Source organism: Puma concolor, chromosome E1 (genome assembly GCF_028749965.1).
Source record: "Puma concolor isolate L17-30 chromosome E1, mPumCon1.1.hap2, whole genome shotgun sequence".
Lineage (NCBI taxonomy): Eukaryota > Metazoa > Chordata > Mammalia > Carnivora > Felidae > Puma > Puma concolor.
The window spans coordinates 52,832,680-52,848,572 of NC_141680.1; the positions used below are offsets into that span (position 1 = coordinate 52,832,680).

At 38.0% G+C, this 15,893-nt stretch overlaps 1 protein-coding gene across 3 annotated transcripts in view; it reads right to left on the reverse strand.

The window, feature by feature from the left end:
• ABCA5 (ATP binding cassette subfamily A member 5) overlaps positions 1–15,893 on the reverse strand; it is an 80,634-nt gene that overhangs the window by 13,396 nt on the left and 51,345 nt on the right. For all 3 annotated transcript variants that reach the window (XM_086687876.1, XM_086687879.1, XM_086687878.1), the window contains exons 20-28: positions 13,157–13,326; positions 10,771–10,898; positions 10,014–10,151; positions 6,837–6,950; positions 3,787–3,957; positions 2,956–3,069; positions 2,424–2,558; positions 873–947; positions 43–134 (exon numbers count right to left, since the gene is read on the reverse strand). In XM_086687876.1, coding sequence (XP_086544002.1) covers positions 43–134; positions 873–947; positions 2,424–2,558; positions 2,956–3,069; positions 3,787–3,957; positions 6,837–6,950; positions 10,014–10,151; positions 10,771–10,898; positions 13,157–13,326 — 1,137 coding nt within the window. The remainder of the gene's footprint in view (positions 1–42; positions 135–872; positions 948–2,423; positions 2,559–2,955; positions 3,070–3,786; positions 3,958–6,836; positions 6,951–10,013; positions 10,152–10,770; positions 10,899–13,156; positions 13,327–15,893) is intronic.

The following is a 15,893-nucleotide window of genomic DNA, read 5'->3' on the forward strand; positions in this document are numbered from 1 at the left end:
TACCCTAAAAACATTAAAACTTAAAAAAAAAAAATCACTGACCTGAAAAAGGGATCCTTTCGTATCGACCTGCCTCCGTATTTTTTCTCGTAGTACTGTAAGAGGAAAAGCCACAGTACGCACTGCAGGTAAGGCTGAAAGGAGAACATAAAACAGCTCGTGACTGAATCTTTTTGTTTCCCTGGATCAACAGAACAAGACCACACACATCAGGTTCCTTACCATCACCACAATAATTAATCACACGTCATATGAGTTAAGAATAAACTTTAAGATTTCAAGGTAGAGTTTTAGCAAAATAATCCTTCACATATTTTTCTGCCTCTGTAAAGTTCACTGGCTGTCAGCTTCATAAAATATAATCAAAGGAAAAGAGGTTGGTTGCATTTCTGAAGAAGCCAGAATTATAATTAAATAAAATTAATAACATGAAAGAGACAAGTATATTACAACGGACACTTTCAGGGGCGCCTGGGTGGCTCAGTCGGTTAAGCGTCCGACTTTGGCTCAGGTCACGGTCTCGTGGTCCACGGCCTGGAGCCCCGCGTCGGACTCTGTGCTGACGGCTCGGAGCCTGGAGCCTGCTTCGGATTCTGCATCTCCCTCTGTCTCTCTGCCCCGCCCCCACTCACGCTCGCGCGCGCGCGCTCTCTCTCTCAAAAATAAATAAACATTCAAAAAACTAAAATGGACATAGTCAGTAAATCTATTACCACTGAAATGTACGTTGACTACCGTTAACTGACACAGTTGACTCTCTGATGTACCTTCACTGTTATGCAAAGGGATAGAAACTAAAAAGAGAGTTACACACATACAACCAAACTGCTCTTAAGGTAACATGTTAACCCAACATTTTTGGTATTTCTTACCGATATAACTGCCACCAAAAGTCTATCCCATGGATTATACGTGTCCTCATTTTTTCGAATATTCTTCCAAGAAATCTAAGACAAAAAGTTTTGAAAATTTTTGTGCTGCTGTGATAGGATGATATAATGGTATTTGGTCTTTGACCTGGTTCCAGGACAGAGCTTTTAACCCCCTGGGAATTTTCTGGTTTACAGAGGTGAAGGGAACATCTTTTGTTATCTAAAATAAGCCCCTTTCAACCCAAGCTGAGTCTCTGCTACTCAGGTGACTTGGAGGATGGTGCTGGTTTCCAGGGAAACCAACCAAGTGATTACAAGGTGGGAACTTTCAGACTCATCCACTGATCACAAGGGGAGAGGGGCTTGAAGACTGATCAACTCACTGTGCCTCAGTAATGAAACCTCCATAAAAATCTCCATAAACACAGGGCTGGGAGAGCTTCCAGACTGGTGAATGCATCCACACCCTCGGAGGGTGGCAAGCTCCAAACTCCATGGGGACTAAAGCTTCAGTACTTGGGACCCTTCTGGACTATACCCCCCATACCTCTTAATTATTCATTTGTATATTCACCATAATAAACTGATAATAGTACAGAAAGTGTTTCCCTAACTTCTATAAACCACTATGGCAAATTACTGAACCTGTGAAGGGGTCACAGGAACATTGGATTTGCAGCCACATCAGAACCTGCAGACCCACTACTCGGATCTGGCATCTGAAAAACGGGGGGCAAGCTTGTGGGGCTGAGTCCTTAACCCTGAACACAGCCCCGAGTCTGCATTAGCTCCAGGTGGTTAAGTGTTAGAACTGCTTTATGTGGGAAAAACTCACGCATTTGGCATTAGAAGTGTTGTAAGTTTTCTTTTAGCTGCAACATGTAGGAATATTTAGATTAAAATGCGTTTTGTTCGGTGACGTGTATTCTCTATGTTAGCTATTAGTATTAACAGCTATGCTTTCTACTTAGATTACAATCCTCCCCATGCCAAAAATATTTCTATCTGGGGATGTATAAATTAAACATATTACACTGAAGCAAAAAAGAAAGTGGGGGGGGGGTTAGTGAGTAGAATTAGTCAGCAATCATCCCTAAATCAGTAATTTGCCAATTTTTTTCTAATCACATGGAATTTTTCCAATTATCCAGGTTTAATAAAAGTAATTTTTATTTTTTTCTTTGAAAGAAAAGTCTCTTACACTTTATTTTCTCTCACCCCTTTATAGTACAATACATTATTTAATCCTTGACAAACTCCCCCAAAACATACTGACTGAAGTCAGGTCATACTTAGAATTTATGTCCATCTTTTTGGGAATCAAAGAACAGGGAATGGACACCATACTCCTTGTCCTTTGAGACTTACAGCTTAAAGACATGCTTGAAAAGATTTCACAGTAAACTTAAACTGCTGCTTAATAATATTCAAATCAAGTAAATAGCAGCTAAACTGTTTTTTTTTTTTTACTATATTCAGCACAAGAACTAAGATCTCAAAGATTAAGCAGTATTTATGCTTTTCAATTATTAAAACACCTAACAGACCTACCTTTATGAAACAAATCAGACAACCTAGAAGTGGATAGATTGGAATGGCCATACAAAAGGTGTAATGGAGAACAGCCGTAACTGTGTATCCCATAAAGAACGTGATTTCGGTGACTGCAATGCAAGCCAATGCTGTCTAAAGAAAGACAATGAGAACACAAGTGAAAAAATGTTTAGCAATTTCATACAAACTCACTTGGAAGCGTGTGCCTCGGCATTTACTATGTCTTTAATCCTCTAATAAGACACGGAACCTGAGAGGATACTTGGCCAGGAGGCGTCAGTACACAGGGACCAGCTCTGTGCAGCTGGGATCCTTGCCACACAGCTCTTACATGCTTTCGGTCGCGTCCCTTCGTGGAATGGATGACGCACAAGACAAATATGCGAAAAGATGCCGGAGGCTAGCTAGCTAAGTCCGTACTCAGGAAATTCTGACACAGCAACATTATGAGTAAAATCTTGAAACAGTTCACAACTTTCAAACAAGTGCAGTCATACAAATAAGTGAAATAATACAAAACATGACTTACCACAGAATAAATAAATGACCAAAACTCTTTGGTATTCAAAATTTTTTTGAAAGTGAAAGAAGTCACATAGGTAAACAGAATGACTGATGGAACATAACCAATAAGGCAAAAAACCTGTAAAACAGAAATGTGTATTTTTATGTAAACATATGAAAAGCTAACAGTGCATATGATCTCAAACACCAGTCATATCAAATAGTTAAAAAAAAATTTTTTTTTAATGTTTTATTTATTTTTGAGTGAGAGAGAGACAGAGCTTGAGCGGGGGGGGGGGGGGGGGGGGGGGAGGAAGGGCGGCAGAGAGAGGCAGACACAGAATCTGAAGCAGATTCCAGGCTCCGAGCTGTCAGCACAGAGCCCAATGTGAGGCTCAAACTCATGAACTGTGAGATCATGACCTGAGCCGAAGTCGGATGCTCAACCAACTGAGCCACCCAGGCGCCCCTAAGCTGAATTTTAAATTGTGGAATAAAAGAGTTTCTTTGTGAAATTATATTCAAGCAGAGAGACAAGGAGGGCATTTGAAAGAGGGACCGTTTAACTATTCCTGATTACACACCTAGCAGGGAGTCTAGAGAAAAGACCACCTTAGTTTCAAGGAATTATTTTATAATAATAGTAAGCTGTGGTTTTCAAAAATCACTTATAGTAATATAAATTGCATCATCAGTATCATACACAATAATTAAAACAAATACTGGTTCTATTTTCTATGAACAAAATTAATATCCAAATTACTCAACTAACCACCTGTCATGTTTATAAAGACTTAAGTTTCTTAAAATAACATTTCATTTATTAATAGCATGAGTATAACTGATGTTAACTTACCACAGATAGGAACTTTATAGCATAAAAATATAATCCATAATGAAATGCAAATAAACTTCCTAGCATCAAAATAAGAACAAGAAAAAATATGGGGATATCAACAATAGCTTGTCCAATCCAATATGCAGACGGTAAAAGCCCTGAAAGTTTAAGTTGAGTATAAGCTTTGATCTACAAAAAAAAAAAGAGGGGAGAGGGAAAACTGATTATAATTACAAACATGTTACAAACAAAAAACTCTAACAAATTATTGTAGAACTCTTAATTTTACATCAACAAAACAAGTCACATTCCAGGTCTCTAGGTAATAAAAGCCTTCCTACAACTAAATATAAATTCCTTTATAGTCTTTAATCTGGCCCATTATTTCTCAGATGTAGCAATTTCGACAACAGTTTTCAGAATCAGAATCCAGTAACACAAAACCAAAATAAAGCAAATGATGTCATGGGGATTATAGCTGCGCAAACAGTAAGTAGCCAAAACACTGTTGCTTTTAAAAATCTGTGGAAATAGATGGAAAGATATGTTTAAACAGAAAATGGATTCTCATTATTTACTTTTTAAAATTTTTTTTAAGTTGATTTGTTTATTTTGAGAGAGACAGAGAGCACAAGCAGGGCAGGGGAAGAGAGGGATACAGACAGAGGATCCAAAGCAGGCTCCATGCTGACAACAGAGAGCCCGACCCGGGGCTTGAACCCACGAACCATGAGATCACGACCTGAGCTGAAGTCAGACGCTTAACCGACTCAGTCACCCAGGTGCCCCAGATTCTCATTTTCTAATATTACCTTTCATGATAACACTAATAAACTGCCAAGTGTCTTCTGGATTTAAAGAAGGCTTTCAGCTTTAGTGGGAAGCTTTGTATTGATAATGCACTTAAGCCTTTTATAAACTCCCATGTAGTGCAAAAAGTAAGGTGTTATTACTACATTTTCACATATACAAACAGTAAACTTAAATGATTTGAGTTTCCCTAACTCTCTCATCCTCTCATTATTTAATTTGAAATTTTGAAAACCTTTTATAAATCCAAATACCTAACAATTTTATTCAGTTAATTTTTGACATCTGTAAATCCTTACACTCATAACAATGTATTATATGAAAGGGCTGGTCTTAGAGATAACAGAAGCACGGAATATAAAGTTTAGTTAAGACGGAGAGGAGGAACCGGGGCACCTGGGTGGCTCAGGTGGTTGAGCGTCCGACTCTTACCTTCGGCTCAGGTCATGATCTCATGATTTGTGAGTATGAGTGCAGAGCCTGCTTGGGACTCTCTCTCCCTCTCTCTTTACCCCTCCCCTGCTCGTGCTCTCTCTTTCTCTCTCTCTTAAAATAAATAAACATAAAAAAAAAAAAAAAGACGAAGAGGAGGAATGATAAAAACAAATGGACAACTTTTGTGTTCAATGAATTATAAGAACAAAAATATAAACTCCAAAATAAGTATGAAAACATAAACAAGTCCAATAGAGTTATTTGGATGATCCATGCTTTTTGTCATTCAAATAATGCAGGTGGGAATGTAAAACAGTATATCCCCTCTGGAAAACAGTTTGGCAATTTCTTATAAAACTGAAAACGAAATCACCGTATGACACTCTAGGGCATTTACCCCAGAGAAATGAAAACTCACATCCACACAAAAACCTGTATGTAAATGTTCACAGCGGTTTTATTCACCATAGGAAAGAACTGGAAACAATTCAGATTCACACCATGGAATACTACCAAAAAATAAAAAAGAATGGACTGGTGGTACATACAAACTGAGTAAATCTTCAAGGAATCATGCTGAGTCAAAAGGCCAGTCCCTCCCAAAAACATGTTGTGATTCTACATATACATTCTTGAAATACTGAAATTACAGAAAGGGAGAACAGACTGGTGGCTGCCAGAGGTCAGGGAAGGGGTGGGTGTGGGGGCTTGAAAAGGGCAATAGGAGGGATCTCTGTGGTGACAGCACTGTTCTGTACCGTGACCGTATCAGTGTCAACGTCCTGGGATCTTACCGTTATACGACAGTCTGACAAGATGCTATTACTGAGGTGAAGAGAGTAGGGTACACAGGATCTCGTTTTATTATTTCTTACCACCTAATATGAATCGACGATTACCTCTAAATAAATACTTGCATTAGAAAAAACATTTTAAGTTGAAACAAAAAAGAGAAAAATGCAATTGTCTAGGAAATTTTGTATGTGGGTGGTGTGGGGTTATGGATTTTTTAAATTTTCTTATACCTTCCTACATTTTCTAAATTAGCACAATGAATATATATAACAGAAAAAATGAATATGTTTTTAAAATATCTCCTGAGACTCATGTATTACTTTTCCTTACAGAAAATTATTAAAAGATGGAACTGTGTGCTATGAGGCTTAACTTCATTACTTGTCACACTGGGTAAATTAAGACAAACCCGTCTCCACCGAACTAAGAGCAGACATGGAGAGAACGAGAATTTTGATTACGGGGGTAAGAGGGACAACCTTGGGAGGGTGCAAGGATAGAGACTGCACAGGGCACCACTTGCCTGAGGACAGGAGAGAAAAGGAAAGGGTACCACACCACCTCGGTACACACAGCAATCCTCCCCAGGCTCTGGTGATCACAATCACTACTTACTGTTTTCATTTAACCGAAGTTAAGTATCTTGGACATTCAGTACATTCCATTAAAGGTTAAGGGGGGAGAGGGCGTTTAGTGAACTAATAAGAACATAAGGACCCACTGCTAAGAGGAGATGAGGCAACACGGAACATGGCACATGACTCCCATCACTTCCTGACTTACAAAAGGCCGGTACACATAAAACTTACATCACAATGTTGCAAGGATTAACGGATGTAACTTTTGAAGCATGTGACAAGGACTCAAGTAATAAGTGATTGTTATTGCTATCACTGTAGCAAAGATGTTGACGCTCCATCTACTTATTCCTGAAATACGAGGTCTTGCACTCATGCAAAATAGGTTATTTTTCTTATATGAGATTTCTTATTAACAAACTGTACCTGTAATTTTAACTCAATCATTACCTTATGATTCTCTGCATTTTCCATGGCAAAGTAAGGTGGCATTGCAGTCACAATGATTCCAAGCAAAGCTGCTTGGAAATACAGCTCGATTTTAAAAACGATGTCTGTAATTTCCTGAAAGACAACCACAGAACAAGAAATGAAAGTGAGAGTTACTTCACGTCATCTTAGTACTTTCTAAAAAACTATCAAACCCTCTGAAGAAACACACTAGGATATCTACGCTAGGCATAGCCTATGTGAGGGAATGAGTGGCAGTTATTAACAGGCAGCGACTTACAGGACCAACTTTGCTACTTAGGAAGCAGCTATAGAATCCTGAGCAAATTATGGTACTTCCATTTTCTTATCTGTAACAGGGAATAATGCAGCATTTAAATTAAGCTTCCCCATTTAATTAAAAATCATAATGTGCATGAAAGAGCAGTTTACATGTCCACCAGCAGTCCTATGCAATGAACAGGACCACGTCAGAATGATTTCTGATGCACTCACTGGTTGTGAGGACTGAGCCATCTGGGATCTCGGGGCCCTCTTCCGTTGGAAAAAGCTGTACTTTGGAACCAGCTCAGCCTCCTGGAAACAGGAGTTTCTTCTCCCCAGCAGGGAGGACTAGAATTCCCACAGGCCGCGATGCTTCCTAGCTAAGAGCCAAGTACGGAAGGCAAACCTCTCCGGACAACCTACGTAGACAGCTGGGGCCCCAAATGTAAGTCACCCAGAACCAAGTTACTGTATCACCCTGCCCTCCACAAGGCCATTTTCTTACCCGTATTCTGTGAAAGATACACCTGTGGCACAGGGAAGGTCCTCTGCACTAGGAGAGAACCCACACTACGTCTAATAGTCACCCCGGCCCTGGCACACCTCCCTACAGGACGATGTGGAAACGGAAGGCATCTTGTCAACACTGGCCTTCTCAGTTTTTAGCAATAAAGCCAATTCTTTCATTCATGTCATATGACATTGTAGAATTTGTCCCAAACTATGGTAATTTATAGTGGAAGACCCAGACGGAACCAATAAATATATAAACTAGATGGTACAGTAAGTGGAGATTAGTAAGAATATACTTGTATTCAATCATACAGAATCTGACAAAGGAAGGGAAAAAATGTGGAACACTAGCAAGACTATTGTCTATGAACTGAGCTTTTTAAAAGTCTCAGTTCTTTCCTTCTGGTTTTAAAAAACAGTATGGATGGGGCGCCTGGGTGGCGCAGTTGGTTAAGCGTCCGACTTCAGCCAGGTCACGATCTCGCGGTCCGTGGGTTCGAGCCCCGCGTCGGGCCCTGGGCTGATGGCTCAGAGCCTGGAGCCTGCTTCCGATTCTGTGTCTCCCTCTCTCTCTGCCCCTCCCCCGTTCATGCTCTCTCTCTGTCCCAAAAATAAATAAATGTTGAAAAAAAAAATTTAAAAAAAAAACAAACAAAAAAAACAAACAACAAAAAAAACCAGTATGGTTATATGTCCGTGTTTGATGAAAAATATAAGTTGCAAGATCTTTTTTAATAGTCATGGATACATACCAATGTAGTAACATCATAAAAACATACACGGGAATTATAAATTTTGAGCTGTGGTTACTTCACGGAGAAGAGAAGGAAACAAGATTAGGGAGGAGCACACTGGAAGTTTCAATTGTATCTTTAAAATTTTATTAAATTAAAAAAAGTGTAACAAGGCATTAACATTTGGAACATTTGAGTAGTAGATACATGCCTATTTTCTGCAGGTCTGGAATATTTCACATTAAAGAAAATCACGGAGGATGATCCATAATTGGTGATTTCAGTATCACCTATGTACTGGTGACTCCCAATATTTATTTCCGGTCCAGAAATTTCTCCAGGTTAATTCATCCAGATGCCTCCTACATGTCCCATCAGGCAAATGCCACAAGGATCACCAATAACTCCGTACGCTCAAGACTGACATGGGCGTCTCCGTTCACCAAACAAAACCAAACTCTCTCCTGCCTGTATTCTCAAAACTGGTGAACAGTACCACCATGCACCACATTACCCAAAACCGTAAGACACACGACTCTTCTTTTCCTCACCTCACAAACGCAACAATGATGAAGTTTGACAGATCTTTTAACATCTTTTTGATTCTATCGCTATTGTTAAGCCACTGCATTAACTCAGTCACTCATCATCTCCTCTCACCTGAACTATTTAGTAAAACAATCTCTGATCAAATCTAAGTTTCCTTCCTTTTGCCACCACCATTCACCCCAGAGAAACTGCTCTCCACCCTGGTGCCAGTGATCTTCTAAAAATGCAAATCTGATGTTTAAGTAAAACTATACCAAGAAGGGTACTCACCTTCAATGTGATCTCGATTTCAAGACGGCAAAACATTACAGCAAACTAAACAAGTTTTAGGTGTAGATTATACAGCCACAGAAACACAAGGTAGATTAGTGGCTGGCTGGGAGTAGGGATGGGCGGGGGGGGGGAAAGGGGGTGATTAACTAACAGGAACAAGGGTTTCCTGGGGGGCCGGGAGGAAGATAAAACCTAGAACTGGCATGGTGATGGGTGCAGAACTCTATGAACATAATAAAAACCACTTAATTGTACACTTAAATGAGTTAATTCATAGTATATGAAGTATATCTCAATAAAGCTACTTTAAAAAAGTATAGCAATAGAAAGCAAAAAAAAAAAAAAACAAAAAAAAACACCTGCCATTACAGAAAGCATTACAGAAAGGTATTTGTCCATTTATTTTTCAATATGTGAAAAATAAAACATAATGGCGAGAGAACAATGTTGACTATTCTTCTGAAAACTTAAGTTAATTTTCACTTTCATAACCCAACAGTCCTATCCAGAGGGAAAATGACTGTATGGATGGCTTCTCAAGGTTCTTTCAGTACCCCAGGAGGAGATTTTAGATGAACAATGTTCATTTGTAAATTATCTTAATTTTTCTTCGACGATGAATACAAAAAATACGTATGCTTTACAAAATATCAGTACCAAGACAGAATTTCCTTGCCTGAAGCAAACCAATACTGGGCAGTCCTAAACCCAGATGTAAACCATCCCCAAGTTTCAATAAGACTAAGAACTGTCATATGATGAACATCTACAGATTTCATTTGTATTAACACTTGGCTTTTACTACACACACACACACACACACAAATTTTTTAAGTTTGCTTACTTGAAAGAATGGAGTATTCCAAACCTGGATGCTTTCAGTCACATTTAAATGGTAAAGATAATAATTACTAATAATATTCATCAATACAGGTAAAGAACAAACCATAGTACTGTTGAAAACAGCTGTAAAAACATAGTCCTAAAATTAAAAAAAAAGAGAGTTATGACATACTTTATATGAAACATATTGCTACCAAGCTTTTCTCACAGACTAAGCTAATCCTCACTAACTAAAGTTGATCCAACAAATTATAGAAATCATATTCAATAAAGACAGAGAGATAAAGATAACCTGGCTTGGAATCTATAAATATTTTGATGTTTTAAACAAATTAAATTACTTGTAGTTTTATAAATTGGTCATTCAGCAGGTCATAAACACATGATAAACACAGCTAGCTATTTCCAAAAGTAAATTCTAATTTCTAACTAATGAGGTCAAGCCACCAAATGATTAATTTAAAAAAATTTTTCTTAATGTTTTATTTATTTTTGAGAAAGAGACAGAGTATGAGCGGGGAAGGGGCAGAGAGAGAGGGAGACACAGAATCCAAAGCAGGCTCCAGGCTCTGAGCAGTCAGCACAGAGCCCAATATGGGGCTTGAACTCGTTAACTGTGAGATCATGACCTGAGCTGAAGTCAGACACTTAACTGACTGAGCCACCCAGGCACCCCAAGCAAATGATTAATTTTAGAGAAAATATCTTAATGTTTTATAACTTTCAAATAGGTATTCATTCACACACATTCCTCTTACCTGTTCTGAATACATCACATTTAAAGCTGCACTATGGGGAGCAGCGGACACATAGTCACTGTCATTAAACATTGTCACCATTATGTTCTGGTTTGTGAAAAAGCTAATAACATCGCTGATATCGGAGTCTGGTGTTAGAAAATAAGCAAATAACAAAGAATCAGTTTAAATGAGAAACAGACACAGACTTTTAATAACATTGGAAAGAGCTTTTTTGAAAAAAAAAATCATCTTCATTAGATAAAGCATGATTAAGAACAATGGCTCTGGAGCCAGTCAGCCCGGATTCAAATCCAAACCAATATACACAGGCCTTAAAAACAGAACCTGGCACACAGCAACTGCACAAATTTTAGCTGAAGCTGCTACTATTAACGTTGAAAATGTATCTAGAATACATGAAATGTGGTTACGTTTTGAGAATTAAAATCTATCTGGCAATCTTATGTAACAAGATAACCTACTGGGCTCAGAAAGATAGAGACAGGCAGGGTATGGAGTAAGGTAAGATCACTCTTTAGAGGATTTCTGTCTGCTCTGAGCTGACACACCTTATACATGTCTTACATGCCTTAACTGTCTTAAAATATTAAAACACATAATCAGGTCACCATCTATATTCTTTAAATTGCCTGGAGCCAAGGGAAAGACTGTGAATCCTGTCTGAGGTTTAAATCTACACCAACAGGTCTGATGAATGGAAACAGTTTCCTCTACATCTTCACAAAAGCCAGAAAGGACAAATGAGGCTTTGAGGGAAATCAAAACCAAACAAAGGAAAACACTATCAGTAACTGAAAACAGTATGGCAGGTGGATCAGACTCAGCACCAAACTTGAGTGTCAGAGAAAATGGTGCTCTTAGTGCTTTCATTGGAGCTTTTTAAGATACAACATTTACGCTTTATCTAGTGCCTTAAATGACCTCTCATCTCCAGTTTGCCTCTGTGGCTCTATACTCTTGAGAAGAGAGCTACATTATAACTGAAGGAACTGTATCACCTGTGATATAAAAAGCTTCGCAAGGAGCATGGATACAAGCCAATATAGACACAGACACCAGTGATTCCTAAAGGAAACATGGCTTTGTTTAGGACCAACAAAGCCTAGGAAAATATAGGGTACATATGTATGCAACTCTAGAAATACTAGAAAATAACAAAAGGGACAAAACTTTGAAAATACTAGAATTTCTATAGATCGAGAATGAACACAAGGCAGAAAAATTTGAAATACACAATTTCCCAAACACACAAAAAATGTGTATCAGAGTATAAGGCTCCATGCAGTACTATACTTTAACATCATGAAATGTAGATTAAAATCAAAACAAAACTTCTAATGAAAGAAGTAACATCACATTTTCTATTCAAGAGTAGTTTTCTGTCATTCTTCCTCCAAAGGAATAAAGATTACATAATAAAAAGAGAGCCACATTTTAAAAGTGATGATTTTAAGAGTAATTCATAGTCATCCCTAACTATGATGATTATCTTAACACGGTCAAAGCTCTTCCATTAATAGTGAATCAGAAAGGAGAGATACTAGAATATAGGTGAAGTGTTGGAAAATATTAAACCCCAAAGAGTTTGTGAGTTATGTAAATGATCGCATCAAATGCAACTTTCTCACATATTTCAGCAAGGTAAGCAAATAAAGCTGCCTCCTATTCTGCTGTCAATCTGCCAGTTAGCTAACCTTGATTTACTCTTCAAGAACCTTGGGACTAAAAACGACCCATGCAGATGGGAGATTTTGTAGGAACAACTGATCATGTAGGAATGAAATTTTGTACTAGGTTTTAACATTTTGAAAAAGCAGAATTGAGCCTTGCTCAAGGCCATGGTTCTTTAGTTTTTTCATATTTGACAACTAGGTAATTAAGAATAATCAGCAAATCCAAAAATACTCACAACCAATTTAATATATTTGATTATAAATATTTGTATCTAAGGCAATTTTTCTTAATTCTAACTGATTTTTCAGATAGTCCTTGAAAAACTGCTTAAACATTTCTATTTAGATATAGAACTGCATAAATGTTAACTCTTTCTAAAAAGGATGTTTCAATTCCTGAAGTTTATTTTGCTGGTCATAAACTATGATAGGAAACACACTGTTCGAGAATATGCAGCTACCATTAAAAAATGAAATTTTACTATCATAAACAGTACAAGGTTAGTTTTAAAAACCGTAATCTACATTTAAACCAAAATTTCACTTCTGTAATGTATTACTCAGCATCAGTGATTTTTTTCTTTTAGTTCAGTTTTAAGACAGGCCATGCCTTTACCTTACATCTATTGCTAAAATCCCAATCTCTGACCTATATCCCACCACCCCAGGCCCCAGCCAACACACATTCACAGACCTTCACACACTCTCACCAGTAGAATTTTGAAGAAGCAGAGCTGTTTTGTATTTATGAGGTTTATCTCCAGGTTTTAGGAAATATAGGTCTGGAACAAGTTTGATGGGAACCACAGCATTTTTAAAAGAGCGATGCACCAAAAACATAAAAATCTGAACTGCAAAAAAAATTAAAAGCAGAAGCAACCTGAAAGGCACAAAGACAAAACAAGCACAGGGCACATTAATATAGAAATCTATTTTAAAAAACTCTTCCTTCAAATGACAGTTAAAAGTACTCATGTTAAAAAAAAAAAAAAAAAGAAAATTAAAGAAAAAACTTGAAAGAAATAGCACTCAGGAGAATTCTACTCTCCAAAACGATCTCATGACAATACTGGATGGAAAGCCAATATTCAATGACAAAATTAAAACTTATAAAACTAACATCGTAGCCATCCTGAAATTTTTCTAGGGTATGTAAACTTGTGCTTCTAACTTTTAAGAACCCAACATTATGCCACAATTACATCTCTGTTGTCTTGAAGGGACTATCACAGCTCCTGCCCTACATCTGAACTATTTACCCTCCACATGTTTTAGAAAACATGATACAAAAATATTTTATTTTTATTTTTATTTTAAGGTTTATTCATTTTTCAGAGACAGAGAGAGACAGAGCATGAGTGGGGAGGGGCAGAGAGAGAGGGAGACACAGAATCTGAAGCAGGCTCCAGGCTCTGAGCTGTCAGCACAGAGCCGGACGCGGGGCTTGAACTCAAGAACTGTGAGATCATGACCTGAGCTGAAGTCAGGTCAACCGACTGAGCCACCCAGGCGCCCCGATACAAAAATATTTTAGATACAGGGAAGGAAACAAAAATACAGTGAAACTTTGAATGACTGCCATCTTTGAAATGTCGTCTATACCACATTAACTCCCACCGTTCCTCTACAGGCAAAACAAGATATACTCCATACAGTTATAAGGATCATTATTTGCTATTGGTCAAGTACATAATTCTATACCCTATTCAGAATGACCTTCTATGTGGAAAACAGATATCCTTCTGTCTTATCCTGCAAAATGTTGCTACATTATATGTGATAGGTGTCACAGCAAGTGGGCAGAGACTGCTTAAACTATCACATTTTAGCAGTTTATAATTTTCAGAAGCCCTATTGTTTTAATGTTTATTTATTTCTAAGACAGAGAGAGCAAGCAGGGGAGGAGCAGACATAGAGGGAGAGAGAATCCCAAGCACGCTCCTCACACTGTCAGCACAAAGCCCAGTGTGGGACTCAAACTTACAGAGCTGTGAGATGGTGACCTGAGCAGAAATCAGGAGTCAGACACTTAACCAACTGAGCCACCCAGGTACGTTAGAAAACCTGTAATTTTTTAAAAAAAATCATTCTTTGGGGTGCTTGGGTGGCTCAGTCAGTTAAGAGTCCAACTTCAGCTCAGGCGATGATCTTGCAGTTCATGAGTTCAAGCCCCACGTTGGGCTCTGTGCTGACAGCTCAGCCTGGAGCCTACTTCAGATTCTGTGTCTCCCTCTTTCTCTGCCCCTCCCTTGCTCAAGCTCCGTCTCTCTCTCTCTCTCTCTCTCTCTCTCTCTCTCTCTCAAATAAACATTAAAAAAAAAAAATCATTCTTAAATTGTTGTAAGTATACTTAAATCAGCATTTCCAAAAACATACTGCACTGAATCCCAGTTCTATAATATTTAATAGGTATTTTAAGTTAAAAAAAAAAAAATCAGGATTAAACAGCATTTGGAAACTCTAAAGCTGAAGCAATTCTTTACCATGGAACCTCGTTTCATATGCTCTTTTCATATACCAGCATTTTCATATGCTAATAAATAACTCTTTAAGGGGGGAAATATAAGATACAGTATTTCCTAAATGTACAGATGGTCAAATGCATATTTGTTAGGAATTGAATGTTTGTGTCACCCTCCCCCGAAATTCCTAACTCCCAACTCTCTAACTCCCAACATGATGAGATAAGGCCTTTGGGAGGTAATGAGGATTAGATGAGGTCATGGGCCTAAGGCCCTCAAAATAGGATTAGTGCCCTTGTAGGAAGAAAGAGCAGAGAGCTTGCTCTGTCTCTCTCCTGTGCTTAACAAAGAAAGTCATGTGAGCACAGAGCAAGATAATGGCTCATCTCTGCAAACCAGGAAGAGTGCCCTCAGGACCAGTTTGGTATCCCAATCTGATTTCCACATTCTAAAACCATGACAAAATAAATTTCTGTTGTTGAAGCAACCTAGTCTATATGATTTTGTTATGGCAGTCTGAACTAAGACTTTTACTGTTTTTCAGGGAGTATCTTAGGTGGGTAGTGTTCAGTGAAATAAACTGAAATATGCTGATTTAAATAAGTATTTTTCTTTCAGTAACGCTGAGGCTGGAATAAATGAAACACTTGACTGACGTTTCTTTGATACGGAATAAATCAGGTCAAGAAAGCAAATGAATTCACCATATCTCAAGCACATAACACTCTATTCTTGCTTATTATACTTCTACTGCTGTTTCGGATCTAACAAGATAGGTGTGTATTCTACGAAAGTGTTGAATTTATGTCCCAATAATTGAAAGTCTAGCACCCATGGGAACCTGAGAGAGGTGAAGCAAAATTGAAAAGTTTTGATCACAGTTCTACAAGCTATAAAGCCTTCTTTATATTTGTTTCTTCATCCCATAAACAGAGATAAAAATTACTCTTTCTGTTGTTTATAAAAAGCGGCTATAAATAGTAGT